General features: G+C 49.7%; 1 protein-coding gene across 1 annotated transcript in view; it reads left to right on the top strand.

The window, feature by feature from the left end:
- LOC137341264 (tripartite motif-containing protein 16-like) overlaps positions 1 to 15,733 on the top strand; it is a 41,187-nt gene continuing 25,454 nt past the window's right edge. Inside the window, exons 1-3 of the mRNA XM_068004366.1 lie at positions 1 to 768; positions 8,381 to 8,476; positions 10,487 to 10,720. Coding sequence (XP_067860467.1) covers positions 184 to 768; positions 8,381 to 8,476; positions 10,487 to 10,720 — 915 coding nt within the window. The 5' untranslated portion in view covers positions 1 to 183. The remainder of the gene's footprint in view (positions 769 to 8,380; positions 8,477 to 10,486; positions 10,721 to 15,733) is intronic.

Here is a 15,733-nt window from a genome sequence, read left to right as displayed (position 1 = left end):
GATTAACGCGTAAAATTAAGTCTCACCAAACTTGATTTTTGTTTCCTCATTTGCCCTCCCACTCCCGATTTTTCGGAAATCCAGGAACCGAGCAATAAATCCTTCCAGTGCTGCCAAGCTCCCGGAAGTTCAAGACAACTTCTGGTTTCAGCTGCAAGCTGAGGGTAAAACTGGCAGCTCGACATGGCGTCCTCAAACCTGCGGGTCTCTGAGGAGAAACTGATCTGCGCCATCTGTTTAGAGGTGTTCAGAAATCCCGCCACGATTCCCTGCGGGCACAATTTCTGCCTGGACTGCATCGGGAGATTCTGGGACCAGCAGTTCAATGTTGGGGCCTACAGCTGCCCTCAGTGCAGGGAGAGCTTCATCCCCAGGCCCACGCTCCACAGGAACACCATCGTGTGCGACATAGTGGAGGACTTCCTTAAATCGGGGGCTAAGCTGGGCCTCAGGCCCCTGGCCGGACCGAGTGATGTCCCCTGCGATTTCTGCACCGACGCCAAGTTGAAAGCAGCCAAGTCGTGCCTGGTCTGCCTGGCTTCTTACTGCGAGATCCACCTCAAGCCACACCGGGAGAACGCAGCGTTCCAGGACCACCCCCTGACCGATCCTGTCCAGGATATCAAGGAACGCAAGTGCAAGATGCACCGGAAACACCTAGAGCTGTTCTGCAGGACTGACAAGACGTTCATTTGCTGCGTATGTACGACCAGTGAGCATCGTAAGCACGAGGCGGTCACGCTGGAGGAAGAGGTGCAGAGTAGAAAGGTAAATGCTGACATATCATTTGACTTGTGCGAAGATATTGATCAGCTTTCTCCACATCCAGTATAACACTCAGACTGCAGTGTGTCACATCCAGTAAAACACAGACTGCAGTGTGTCACACCCAGTAAAACACAGACTGCAGTGTGTCACACCCAGTAAAACACAGACTGCAGTGTGTCACACCCAGTAAAACACAGACTGCAGTGTGTCACACCCAGTAAAACACTCAGACTGCAGTGTGTCACACCCAGTATAACACTCAGACTGCAGTGTATCACACCCAGTATAACACTCAGACTGCAGTGTGTCACACCCAGTATAACACTCAGACTGCAGTGTGTCACACCCAGTATAACACTCAGACTGCAGTGTGTTACACCCAGTATAACACTCAGACTGCAGTGTGTCACATCCAGTATAACACTCAGACTGCAGTGCGTCACATTCAGAAAACACAGACTGAAATGTGTCACACCCAGTATAACACTCAGACTGCAGTGTGTTACACCCAGTATAACACTCAGACTGCAGTGTGTCACATTCAGAAAACACAGACTGAAATGTGTCACACCCAGTATAACACAGACTGCAATGTGTCACACCCAGTATAGCACTCAGACTGCAGTGTGTCACACCCAGTATAACACTCAGACTGCAGTGTGTCACACCCAGTATAACACTCAGACTGCAGTGTGTCACATCCAGTATAACACTCAGACTGCAGTGTGTCACACCCAGTATAACACTCAGACTGCAGTGTGTCACATTCAGAAAACACAGACTGCAATGTGTCACACCCAGTATAACACTCAGACTGCAGTGCGTCACATTCAGAAAACACAGACTGCAATGTGTCACACCCAGTATAACACTCAGACTGCAGTGTGTCACACCCAGTATAACACTCGGACTGCAGTGTGTCACACCCAGTATAACACTCAGACTGCAGTGTGTCACATCCAGTATAACACTCAGACTGCAGTGTGTTACACCCAGTATAACACTCAGACTGCAGTGTGTCACACCCAGTATAACACTCAGACTGCAGTGTGTCACACCCAGTATAACACTCAGACTGCAGTGTGTCACATCCAGTATAACACTCAGACTGCAGTGTGTCACATCCAGTATAACACTCAGACTGCAGTGTGTCACATCCAGTATAACACACAGACTGCAGTGTGTCACATCCAGTATAACACACAGACTGCAGTGTGTCACATGCAGTATAACACACAGACTGCAGTGTGTCACATCCAGTATAACACACAGACTGCAGTGTGTCACATCCAGTATAACACACAGACTGCAGTGTGTCACACCCAGTATAACACTCAGACTGCAGTGTGTCACACCCAGTATAACACTCAGACTGCAGTGTGTCACACCCAGTATAACACTCAGACTGCAGTGTGTCACACCCAGTATAACACTCAGACTGCAGTGTGTCACATCCAGTATAACACACAGACTGCAGTGTGTCACATCCAGTATAACACACAGACTGCAGTGTGTCACATCCAGTATAACACACAGACTGCAGTGTGTCAAATTCAGAAAACACAGACTGAAATGTGTCACACCCAGTATAACACAGACTGCAATGTGTCACACCCAGTATAACACTCAGACTGCAGTGTGTCACACCCAGTATAACACTCAGACTGCAGTGTGTCACATCCAGTATAACACTCAGACTGCAGTGTGTCACACCCAGTATAACACTCAGACTGCAGTGTGTCACACCCAGTATAACACTCAGACTGCAGTGTGTCACATCCAGTATAACACTCAGACTGCAGTGTGTCACACCCAGTATAACACTCAGACTGCAGTGTGTCACACCCAGTATAACACTCAGACTGCAATGTGTCACACCCAGTATAACACTCAGACTGCAGTGTGTCACATCCAGTATAACACTCAGACTGCAGTGTGTCACACCCAGTATAACACTCAGACTGCAGTGTGTCACACCCAGTATAACACTCAGACTGCAGTGTGTCACACCCAGTATAACACTCAGACTGCAGTGTGTCACATCCAGTATAACACTCAGACTACAGTGTGTCACATCCAGTATAACACACAGACTGCAGTGTGTCACATCCAGTATAACACACAGACTGCAGTGTGTCACATGCAGTATAACACACAGACTGCAATGTGTCACACCCAGTATAACACTCAGACTGCAGTGTGTCACACCCAGTATAACACGCAGACTGCAATTTGTCACACCCAGTATAACACTCAGACTGCAACGTGTCACACCCAGTATAACACACAGACTGCAGTGTGTCACATCCAGTATAACACTCAGACTGCAGTGTGTCACACCCAGTATAACACTCAGACTGCAATGTGTCACACCCAGTATAAGACTCAGACTGCAGTGTGTCACACCCAGTATAACTCTCAGACTGCAGTTTGTCACACCCAGTATAACACACAGATTGCAGTGTGTCACACCCAGTATAACACCCTGACTGCAGTGTGTGACATTCTGTATATCACCAAGAGTGGCTCGGTAGCACCACTACTGACCGATCTGGCCGAGTCCTGAAGCTCATAGCAGCCAGACTGGGCCTGCAGCAGATGGTGAGCGAACCAACACGAGGGAAAAACCTACTTGACCTCGTCCTCACCAATCTACCTGTCACAGATGCATCTGTCCATGACAGTATTGGTAGGAGTGACCACTGCACAGTCCTTGTGGAGACGAAGTCCTGTCTTTGCACTGAGGACACCATCCAATGTGTTGTGTGGCACTACCACCGTGCTAAATACGGTAGATTCAGAACAGATCTAGCAACTCAAAACTGTGCATCTATGAGGCGCTGTGGGCCATCAGCAGCAGTAGAATTGTATTCCAGCACAATCTGTAACCTCATGGCCCGGCATATTCCTCACTCTACCATTACCAACAAGGCAGGGGATCAACCCTGGTGCAATGAGGAGTGTAGAAGAGCATGCCAGGAGCAGCACCAGGCATACCTAAAAATGAGGTGCCAACCTGGTGAAGCTACAACACAGGACTACACGCATGCGAGAGACAGAGCTAAGTGATTCCACAACCAACGGATCAGATCAAAGCTCTGCAGTCCTGCCACATCCAGTCGTGAATGGTGGTGGACAATTAAACAACTAACGGGAGGAGGAGCCTCTGTGAACATCCCCATCCTCAATGATGGCGGAGTCCAGCACTTGAGTGCAAAAGACAAGGCTGAAGCGTTTGCAACCATCTTCAGCCAGAAGTGCCGAGTGGATAATCCATCTCAGCCTCCTCCCGATATCCCCACCATCACAGAAGCCAGTCTTCAGCCAATTCGATTCACTCCATGTGATATCAAGAAACGGCTGAGTGCACTGGATACAGCAAAGGCTATGGGCCCCGACAACATCCCGGCTGTAGTGCTGAAGACTTGTGCTCCAGAACTAGCTGCGCCTCTAGCCAAGCTGTTCCAGTACAGCTACAACACTGGCATCTACCCAACAATGTGGAAAATTGCCCAGGTATGTCCTGTCCACAAAAAGCAGGACAAATCCAATCCGGCCAATTACCGCCCCATCAGTCTACTCTCAGTCATCAGCAAAGTGATGGAAGGTGTTGTCGACAGTGCTATCAAGTGGCACTTACTCACCAATAACCTGCTCACCGATGCTCAGTTTGGGTTCCGCCAGGACCACTCGGCTCCAGACCTCATTACAGCCTTGGTCCAAACATGGACAAAAGAGCTGAATTCCAGAGGTGAGGTGAGAGTGACTGCCCTTGACATCAAGGCAGCATTTGACCGAGTGTGGCACCAAGGAGCCCCAGTAAAATTGAAGTCAATGGGAATCAGGGGGAAAACTCTCCAGTGGCTGAAGTCATACCGAGCACAAAGGAAGATGGTATTGGTTGTTGGAGGCCAATCATCTCAGCCCCAGGACATTGCTGCAGGAGTTCCTCAGGGCAGTGTCCTAGGCCCAACCATCTGCAGCTGCTTCATCAATGACCTTCCCTCCATCATAAGGTCAGAAATGGGGATGTTCGCTGATGATTGCACAGTGTTCAGTTCCATTCGCAACCCCTCAGATAATGAAGCAGTCCGTGCCCGCAGGCAGCAAGACCTGGACAACATCCAGGCTTGGGCTCATAAGTGGCAAGTAACATTCGCACCAGATAAGTGCCAGGGACCATCTCCAACAAGAGAGAGTCTAACCACCACCCCTTGACATTCAACGGCATTACCATCGCCGAATTCTCCACCATCAACATCCTCGGGGTCACCATTGACCAGAAACTTAACTGGACCAGCCACACAAATACTGTGGCTACGAGGGCAGGTCAGAGGCTGGGTATTCTGCAGCGAGTGACTCACCTCCTGATTCCCCACAGCCTTTCCACCATCTCCAAGGCACAAGTCAGGAGTGTGATGGAATACTCTCCACTTGCCTGGATGAGTGCAGCTCCAACAACACTCAAGAAGCTCGACACCATCCAGGACAAAGCAGCCCGCTTGATTGGTACCCCATCCACCATCCTAAACATTCACTCCCTTCACCACCGGCGCACTGTGGCTGCAGTGTGTACCATCTACAGGATGCACTGCAGCAACTCGCCAAGGCTTCTTTGACAGCACCTCCCAAACCCGCGACCTCTACCACCTAGAAGGACAAGGGCAGCAGACACATGGGAACAACACCACCTGCACGTTCCCCTCTAAGTCACACACCATACTGACTTGGAAATATATCGCCGTTCCTTCATCGTCGCTGGGTCAAAATCCTGGAAAACCTTACTTACCAGCACTGTGGGAGAACCTTCACCACACGGACTGCAACGGTTCAAGAAGGCGGCTCACCACCACCTTCTCAAGGTCAATTAGGGATGGGTAATAAATGCCGGCCTCGCCAGCGACGCCCACATCCCATGAATGAATTTAAAAAAATAACACAGAGCGACTGCAGACACAGTGTGACACATTCAAAATAACACAGAGACTGCAGTGTGTCACATCCAGTGTAACACACAGACTGCAGTGTGTCACATCCAGTGTAAACAGGGAGACTGCAGTGTGTCACATCCAGTGTAACACACAGACTGCAGTGTGTCACATCCAGTATAACACACAGACTGCAGTGTGTCACATCCAGTATAACACATAGACTGCAGTGTGTCACATCCAGGATAACACACAGCCTGCAGTGTGTCACATCCAGTATAACACACAGACTGCAGTGTGTCACATCCAGTATAACACACAGCCTGCAGTGTGTCACATCCAGTATAACACACAGCCTGCAGTGTGTCACATCCAGTATAACACATAGACTGCAGTGTGTCACACCCAGTATAACACAGCGAGACTGAAGTGTATCCTATTCAGTATAACACAGAGACTGCAATGTGTCACATTCAGCATAATACAGAGAGCCCGCAGTGTGTCAAATTCAGTATAACACAGGGACTGTGGTGTATCACATTCAGTATAATGCACAGATTGCAATGTGTCTCATTTTGTATAAGCCAGGGACTGCAGTGTGTCACATCCAGTATAACACAGAGACTGCAGTGTGTCACATCCAGTATAACACAGAGATTGCAGTGTGTCACATCCAGTATAACACAATTACTGCAGTGTGTCACACCCAGTATAACACTGAGACTGCAGTGTGTCACACCCAGTATAACACACAGACTGCAGTGTGTCACACCCAGTATAACACACAGACTGCAGTGTGTCACACCCAGTATAACACACAGACTGCAGTGTGTCACATCCAGTATAACACTCAGACTGCAGTGTGTCACACCCAGTATAACACTCAGACTGCAGTGTGTCACACCCAGTATAACACACAGACTGCAGTGTGTCACATCCAGTATAACACAGTGACTGCAGTGTGTCACATCCAGTGTAACACAGAGATTGCAGTGTGTCACATCCAGTATAACACTCAGACTGCAGTGTGTCACACCCAGTATAACACTCAGACTGCAGTGTGTCACACCCAGTATAACACACAGACTGCAGTGTGTCACATCCAGTATAACACACAGACTGTAATGTGTCACATCCAGTTATATTCACAGGAGAGTGTGCAGATTGGTGTGCATTAAATACTAAATAAATATTAAATATTTTGATAATAATTCCTGGGTATGTGTGGAACATGAAATTCTTGAACCATAGCATGTTACTGCATAGAAGGAGGCTATTTGGCCCATCGTGCCTGTGCCGGCTCTTTGAAAGAGCTGTCCAATTTAGTCCCACACCCCAGCTTTTTCCCCATAACCCTATAAATTAGTCCTCTTCAAATTCATGTCCAATTGTCTTTTGAAAGTTCCTATGGAATCTGCTTCCACCACCCTTTCAGTTAGTGTGTACCAGATCTTAACAACCTTCTGTGTGAATGAAAATTCTCCTCATTTCCCCTCTAGATTTTTGCCAATTATTTTAAATCTAGGACCTCTGGTTACCGAACAACTTGCCAGAGGAAACAGTTTCACCCTATTTGCTCTGTCAAAATCCCTCATTATTTTGAATACCTCTTATTGGTCTCCCCTTAACCTTCTCTGCTCTAAGAAGAAAAATCCCAGCTTCTCCAGTCTCTCCACATAACTGAAGTCCCTCATCCCTGATATCATCCTGGTAAACCTCCTTGGAGCCCTCTCCAAGGCCTTAACATCCTTCCTAAACTGTGGTGCCCAGAATTGTACACAATACTCCAGCTGAGGCCTAACCAGTGATTTGTAAAGGTTTAGCATGACTTCCTTGTTTTTGTATTCAATGCCCCTATTTACAAAACCAAGAATCCCATATGCTTTCTTAACCACCTTATCAACTTGCCCTGCCACCTTCAAAAGATTTGTGAATACGCACCCCCAGGTCCCTCTGCTCCCCCTAAATAGCACCATTTAGATTATACTGCCTCTCCATGTTTTTCCTCCCAAAGTGCATCATTTCACACTTATCCATATTAAATTGCATCTGCCATGTGTCTGCCCATTTCACCAGTCTGTCTATGTCCTCCTGAAGTCTGAACACTATCCTCGTCACTATTTATTATGTTGCCAAATTTTGTATCATCCGCAAACTTCAAAATCGTACTCCCTGTACTCAAGTCCAGGTTATTTATATATAACAAGAAAAGCAATGGTCCTAACACTGATCCCTGTTGGACCTCACTGCATACTTCTCTCCAGTCAAAAAAACATCCATTCACCACTACTCTCGGCCTCCTGTCCCTTAGCCAATTACGTACCCAAGTTACCACCATCCCTTTAATCCCTTTATTTTCTGAGTAAGTCTGTTATGTGGTACTTTATCAAAGGCCTTGTGAAAGTCCATATATACAACATCTACTGCACTACCCTCATCGACCCTCTCTGATACTTCATCAAAGAATCTTCTCAATGAATGGTTTATAATTTCCGTATTATGAATATAACTTTGATGTATTTCCGCTGCATGGAGAAAGTTATTGAAATATAATCCACGGAACAGTGATCAGAGTTATGGTCCTGGTCCCGTCCCTCTGCTCTCTCCTGTGACTATCAGTGAAACTGTGAGGTTTACTCCCATTCCATGCTTTCCTTGATGACACTTCTTCACTCATTTCCCAGAAAGAACTTCGTCTAACGGACTTTGAGATGGAGAAGCAGTTACAGAAGACCTTGCTTGAGATTGGGAAACTTCAGCAAAACGTCGACTCGATCACGGTGAGTCTGTTAGTGGCCTCCTAGGTGATGAGGCAATCAGGGATTGTTCCCTCTTCCCAATCCCGGTTCGGGATTGAAGATATGCCAGTTGAGTTCCCCGGTGTGACCGCCTATCGGGAGATTGTGCAGACCGCAGCCTGCGATTTTCCGGCTTTTTTTTAATGGGTGTAAAATCTTGGTCGGTTATGTTGCAATCCATTGGAACAGGAGTAGGCCATTTAGAAGCAAAATCAGGAAGCACGTTTGCACACAAAGGGGAGTGGAAATCTGGAATTCTCTCCCCCAAAAGGCTGTGGATGCTGAGGGTCAATTGGAGCTTTCAAGATTGGGATCGATAGATTTTTGTTGGGTAAGGGTATCGAGGGATATGGAGCAAAGACGGGTAAATGGAGTTAAGATACAGATCAGCCGTGATCTAATTGAATGCTGGAACAGGCTTGAGGGGCTGAATGGCCTACTCCTGTTCTTATGTTCCTAATGTTTCTGTGTTACTTATGACTGCTGTGTCCCCCAGGGTAAGGGGATCCTCAAGATACCTGGCATGAGGGCCGGTCCCCGAGACCACCCCGCCATGGAGCAGGATGGTCCCCGTAGGTGAAGCAAGTTTTAAGATCTCTCACCCCCCTCCCGGCTGACGTCAAGGCCTCGGGCCTTCTGGTTCCAGGCCTACAGCCGTGCTCCACTTTTCTCCCCAGCTGCGGGTAGGAGCAAGCTCAGGCCATGCAAGTGGCCCAGGAGAGGACAATCATGGGCACCTGCCTCCTTTCAGGTGTGCTCTGTCTGTCAGGCACCCAACAGGAGCCCAGGAAGGAAAACCTACCCTAAGAATTTATTTGTTAGGTAATGGTGTGGAGCTAAGGTGGGTAAATGGAGTTGAGATACAGATCAGCCGTGATCTAATTGAATGGCGTAGCAGGCTCGGGGGGCTGAATGGCCGACTCCCGTTCCTATGTTCCTAGAAACAGGACAAGGCAGTTGGACTTAAGAATTCCTTTTTCCTAGGTCAACCCCCACCTTCCCACATCATCCTTTCTCCCTCCAGATACACATTGATTTTTTAGAGTCCATTTATACTGTCCAATTCAGTGGCTTCTCTTGTAACGTATCTCCCCATTCCATTACTCCTATTCACCTGACTTCCCTTCTCACTGCCAATTACCTCAGTTTTTGGGGGAGTTGTTTTCCAAATTGCACTGAATGGGAGTGAGCGAGAGTGGGAAGTCGAACCACTGTGTTCTGTAGAGTGGCTGCTTGAAGAAGCATTTGATCTTGAGCACACCACGTCAACATGAGACCTCGTTGGGAATTAATTGGAATAAGACAAGTGTAGAAAGGATCAGGGGGAACAGTTGTTTGCGTTCCTGGGTGTGTGTCCTTTTGTGTTGATGGAACAATGATAACAAAGGAGGCCCAACATTGGCTGTGGTGAAAGAACGCGGGTTGCCAACTCTGGTCGGATGTATTCCTGGAGGTATCATCACAATGACCTCCGGCCTCCAACCGCCCGCCCAGTTAAACAGACCTTTTTTCCCCCCAATCTCCAATATTTTTATAACTAATAAACAAAAGTGTTCAAAGAAAATGAAAAAATACATACAATTGTTTTTTTAATGCCCTTATGAATTTTCTCCCTGGGTTGCTCTCAGCAGGAGGTTAATCTCTAATTCCTGGAGCCCCCAGGATAATCCGGGAGAGTTCATAACTCCAGGCAAGACAAATCTATGTTCACTTCATTGCTTTCTACTCTACTCTGCCTGAAGGCAGCTGCTGTACTTTGATTAATATGAAATCTCCATCTAGTTGCGTGACACAACTTTTTTAAGGTGTGTGCCTCTTTTGTTCATTCCTTGCCCTCTCCCTCCCCCGTGAATCGTTTGCCCGCTAAACCGGCAGGAACGCCGAGAATTCGGAAAGTACCATGAAGCTTGGCACCAGGAGCTGTGAACGGGCGCTGGGTGGTACTGGACAGGTCCAGGGGGGGCTTTAAAACTCTTTCTTACCTCACCTCAGAGATCCTCACAGAAAGTGGAATCAGAAATCACCAACAAGTTCTCTGCGATGACTGACGCCATTGAGGAGGCCCTGAAAGTGGTGATTGGGTTAATTGAGAGGGAGGAGCGAGCAGCACTGAACCAGGCTGACAGCATCAGGGCCCAACTGGAGCAGAGGTGCACCAAGCTGAGAGAGAAGAAACTCCAATTGGAAATCTTAGCCAATAAGAGTGATAATTTCAAATTTGTGCAGGTAAAATCATTATTCGTCATTAATTAATCGTACGCTGGTTCCATATTTGCTTTGTTGGCGGGTACTTGTAACACATTTTTAAAGGCTTTTATTGAATTTAACAAATTGAGCTGCTTTTTTGCATTATAATGTAACACAGGCTATGTTACATGGTACGCCCAGATATTGACTGAGAATTGAAATTCAGAAATACAATATATAACACAGTAACTCTCACATAGAGCAGGCCGTCTAAGGCATGTCATTCAAGAAGCCAGGGGATTTGGGTCAGGGGAGGTTTGGAGAATCAGGACAGGCTGTGTCGGGGAGGTTTGGAGAGTCAGGACAGGCTGTGTCGGGGAGGTTTGGAGAATCAGGACAGGCTGTGTCGGGGAGGTTTGGAGAATCAGGACAGGCTGTGTCGGGGAGGTTTGGAGAATTAGGACAGGCTGTGTCGGGGAGGTTTGGAGAATCAGGACAGGTTGTGTCGGGGAGGTTTGGAGAATCAGGACAGACTGTGTCGGGGAGGTTTGGAGAATCAGGACAGGCTGTGTCGGGGAGGTTTGGAGAGTCAGGACAGGCTGTGTCGGGGAGGTTTGGAGAGTCAGGACAGGCTGTGTCGGGGAGGTTTGGAGAATCAGGACAGGCTGTGTCGGGGAGGTTTGGAGAGTCAGGAGAGACTATGTCGGGGAGGTTTGGAGAGTCAGGAGAGACTGTGTCGGGGAGGTTTGGAGAGTCAGGAGAGACTGTGTCGGGGAGGTTTGGAGAATCAGGACAGGTTGTGTCGGGGAGGTTTGGAGAGTCAGGAGAGACTGTGTCGGGGAGGTTTGGAGAATCAGGACAGGTTGTGTCGGGGAGGTTTGGAGAGTCAGGAGAGACTATGTCTGGGAGGTTTGGAGAATCAGGACAGACTGTGTCGGGGAGGTTTGGAGAATCAGGACAGACTGTGTCGGGGAGGTTTGGAGAATCAGGACAGGTTGTGTCGGGGAGGTTTGGAGAATCAGGAGAGACTGTGTCTGGGAGGTTTGGAGAATCAGGAGAGACTGTGTCTGGGAGGTTTGGAGAGTCAGGAGAGACTGTGTCTGGGAGGTTTGGAGAATCAGGACAGACTGTGTCGGGGAGGTTTGGAGAGTCAGGAGAGACTATGTCGGGGAGGTTTGGAGAGTCAGGAGAGACTGTGTCGGGGAGGTTTGGAGAATCAGGACAGGTTGTGTCGGGGAGGTTTGGAGAGTCAGGACAGGTTGTGTCGGGGAGGTTTGGAGAGTCAGGAGAGACTGTGTCTGGGAGGTTTGGAGAATCAGGACAGACTGTGTCGGGGAGGTTTGGAGAATCAGGACAGGTTGTGTCGGGGAGGTTTGGAGAGTCAGGACAGGCTGTGTCGGGGAGGTTTGGAGAGTCAGGAGAGACTGTGTCGGGGAGGTTTGGAGAATCAGGACAGGCTGTGTCGGGGAGGTTTGGAGAATCAGGACAGGCTGTGTCGGGGAGGTTTGGAGAGTCAGGAGAGACTATGTCGGGGAGGTTTGGAGAGTCAGGAGAGACTGTGTCGGGGAGGTTTGGAGAATCAGGACAGGTTGTGTCGGGGAGGTTTGGAGAATCAGGACAGGTTGTGTCGGGGAGGTTTGGAGAGTCAGGAGAGACTATGTCTGGGAGGTTTGGAGAATCAGGACAGACTGTGTCGGGGAGGTTTGGAGAATCAGGACAGGCTGTGTCGGGGAGGTTTGGAGAATCAGGACAGGCTGTGTCGGGGAGGTTTGGAGAGTCAGGAGAGACTATGTCTGGGAGGTTTGGAGAATCAGGACAGGTTGTGTCGGGGAGGTTTGGAGAATCAGGACAGACTGTGTCGGGGAGGTTTGGAGAATCAGGACAGGCTGTGTCGGGGAGGTTTGGAGAGTCAGGACAGGCTGTGTCGGGGAGGTTTGGAGAGTCAGGACAGGCTGTGTCGGGGAGGTTTGGAGAATCAGGACAGACTGTGTCGGGGAGGTTTGGAGAATCAGGAGAGACTGTGTCGGGGAGGTTTGGAGAATCAGGACAGGCTGTGTCGGGGAGGTTTGGAGAGTCAGGACAGGCTGTGTCGGGGAGGTTTGGAGAGTCAGGACAGACTGTGTCGGGGAGGTTTGGAGAATCAGGACAGGCTGTGTCGGGGAGGTTTGGAGAATCAGGACAGGCTGTGTCGGGGAGGTTTGGAGAATCAGGAGAGACTGTGTCGGGGAGGTTTGGAGAATCAGGACAGGCTGTGTCGGGGAGGTTTGGAGAATCAGGACAGGTTGTGTCGGGGAGGTTTGGAGAATCAGGACAGGTTGTGTCGGGGAGGTTTGGAGAATCAGGACAGACTGTGTTGGGGAGGTTTGGAGAGTCAGGAGAGACTATGTCTGGGAGGTTTGGAGAATCAGGACAGGTTGTGTCGGGGAGGTTTGGAGAATCAGGACAGGCTGTGTCGGGGAGGTTTGGAGAATCAGGACAGACTGTGTCTGGGAGGTTTGGAGAGTCAGGACAGGCTGTGTCGGGGAGGTTTGGAGAGTCAGGAGAGACTGTGTCGGGGAGGTTTGGAGAATCAGGAGAGACTGTGTCGGGGAGGTTTGGAGAATCAGGAGAGACTGTGTCGGGGAGGTTTGGAGAGTCAGGAGAGACTGTGTCGGGGAGGTTTGGAGAATCAGGACAGGTTGTGTCGGGGAGGTTTGGAGAGTCAGGAGAGACTGTGTCGGGGAGGTTTGGAGAATCAGGAGAGACTGTGTCGGGGAGGTTTGGAGAATCAGGACAGGCTGTGTCTGGGAGGTTTGGAGAATCAGGACAGGTTGTGTCGGGGAGGTTTGGAGAGTCAGGAGAGACTGTGTCGGGGAGGTTTGGAGAGTCAGGACAGGTTGTGTCGGGGAGGTTTGGAGAGTCAGGAGAGACTGTGTCGGGGAGGTTTGGAGAGTCAGGAGAGACTGTGTCGGGGAGGTTTGGAGAGTCAGGACAGGCTGTGTCGGGGAGGTTTGGAGAGTCAGGACAGACTGTGTCGGGGAGGTTTGGAGAGTCAGGAGAGACTGTGTCGGGGAGGTTTGGAGAGTCAGGACAGACTGTGTCGGGGAGGTTTGGAGAATCAGGACAGACTGTGTCGGGGAGGTTTGGAGAGTCAGGACAGACTGTGTCGGGGAGGTTTGGAGAGTCAGGAGAGACTGTGTCGGGGAGGTTTGGAGAATCAGGACAGGCTGTGTCGGGGAGGTTTGGAGAATCAGGACAGGCTGTGTCGGGGAGGTTTGGAGAGTCAGGACAGGTTGTGTCTGGGAGGTTTGGAGAATCAGGACAGGCTGTGTCGGGGAGGTTTGGAGAATCAGGACAGGCTGTGTCGGGGAGGTTTGGAGAATCAGGACAGGCTGTGTCGGGGAGGTTTGGAGAATCAGGACAGGCTGTGTCGGGGAGGTTTGGAGAATCAGGAGAGACTGTGTCGGGGAGGTTTGGAGAGTCAGGACAGGCTGTGTCGGGGAGGTTTGGAGAGTCAGGACAGGCTGTGTCGGGGAGGTTTGGAGAATCAGGAGAGACTGTGTCGGGGAGGTTTGGAGAATCAGGAGAGACTGTGTCGGGGAGGTTTGGAGAGTCAGGACAGGCTGTGTCGGGGAGGTTTGGAGAGTCAGGACAGGCTGTGTCGGGGAGGTTTGGAGAATCAGGACAGGCTGTGTCGGGGAGGTTTGGAGAATCAGGACAGACTGTGTCGGGGAGGTTTGGAGAATCAGGACAGGCTGTGTCGGGGAGGTTTGGAGAATCAGGAGAGACTGTGTCGGGGAGGTTTGGAGAATCAGGAGAGACTGTGTCGGGGAGGTTTGGAGAGTCAGGACAGGCTGTGTCGGGGAGGTTTGGAGAATCAGGACAGGTTGTGTCGGGGAGGTTTGGAGAATCAGGACAGGTTGTGTCTGGGAGGTTTGGAGAATCAGGACAGGCTGTGTCGGGGAGGTTTGGAGAGTCAGGACAGACTGTGTCGGGGAGGTTTGGAGAATCAGGACAGGCTGTGTCGGGGAGGTTTGGAGAGTCAGGAGAGACTGTGTCGGGGAGGTTTGGAGAGTCAGGAGAGACTGTGTCGGGGAGGTTTGGAGAGTCAGGACAGGTTGTGTCGGGGAGGTTTGGAGAGTCAGGAGAGACTGTGTCGGGGAGGTTTGGAGAGTCAGGACAGGCTGTGTCGGGGAGGTTTGGAGAATCAGGACACGTTGTGTCTGGGAGGTTTGGAGAGTCAGGTGGTGTAAGTGTGGCCTGGAGAGTTGGGACCGGTCAGTTTTGGAAGGCCTGGAGAAGCAGGAATGGTTGGGTTGGAGAGGCCTGGAGAGTTGAGACAGGTTGGGGATGACTGAAGTAAATTGGTCATGCGTGAGGTACCAAACGTGTTTGTGTGTACAATAGAATCATAGAATCATAGAAAATTTACGACACAGAAGGAGGCCATTCGGCCCATTGTGTCCGTGCTGGCTGAGAAATGCGCCACCCAGCCCAATCCCACTTTCCCACATTTGGTCTGTAGCCCTGCAGGTCATGGCTCTTCAGGTGCACATCCAGGTATTTTTTAAATGTGATGAGGGTTTCTGCCTCTACCACCCTCTCAGGCAGTGAGTTCCAGACCCCCACCACACTCTGGGTGAAAAGATTTTTCCTCATTTCCGCTCTAATCCTTCTACGAATCACTTTAAATCTATGCCCCCTGGTTATTGACCCCTCCGCTAAGGGAAATAGGTCCTTCCTATCCACTCTATCTCGGCCCCTCATAATTTTATACACTTCAATTAAATCTCCCCTCAGCCTCCTCTGTTCCAAAGAAAATAACCCCAGCCTATCCAATCTTTCCTCATAGCTAAAACTCTCCAGTCCTGGCAACATCCTCGTAAATCTCCTCTGTACCCTCTCGAGTGCAATTACATCTTTCCTGTAATGTGGTGACCAGAACTGTACGCAGTACTCAAGCTGTGGCCTAACTAGTGTTTTATACAGTTCCAGCATAACCTCCCTGCTCTTATATTCTATGCCTCAGCTAATAAAGGAAAGTATCCCATATGCCTTCTTAACCACCTTATC

The sequence above is a fragment of the Heptranchias perlo genome, chromosome 23 (genome assembly GCF_035084215.1).
Source record: "Heptranchias perlo isolate sHepPer1 chromosome 23, sHepPer1.hap1, whole genome shotgun sequence".
Taxonomy (NCBI): Eukaryota; Metazoa; Chordata; class Chondrichthyes; order Hexanchiformes; family Hexanchidae; genus Heptranchias; species Heptranchias perlo.
This window is presented reverse-complemented; position numbering and strand designations above follow the sequence as displayed.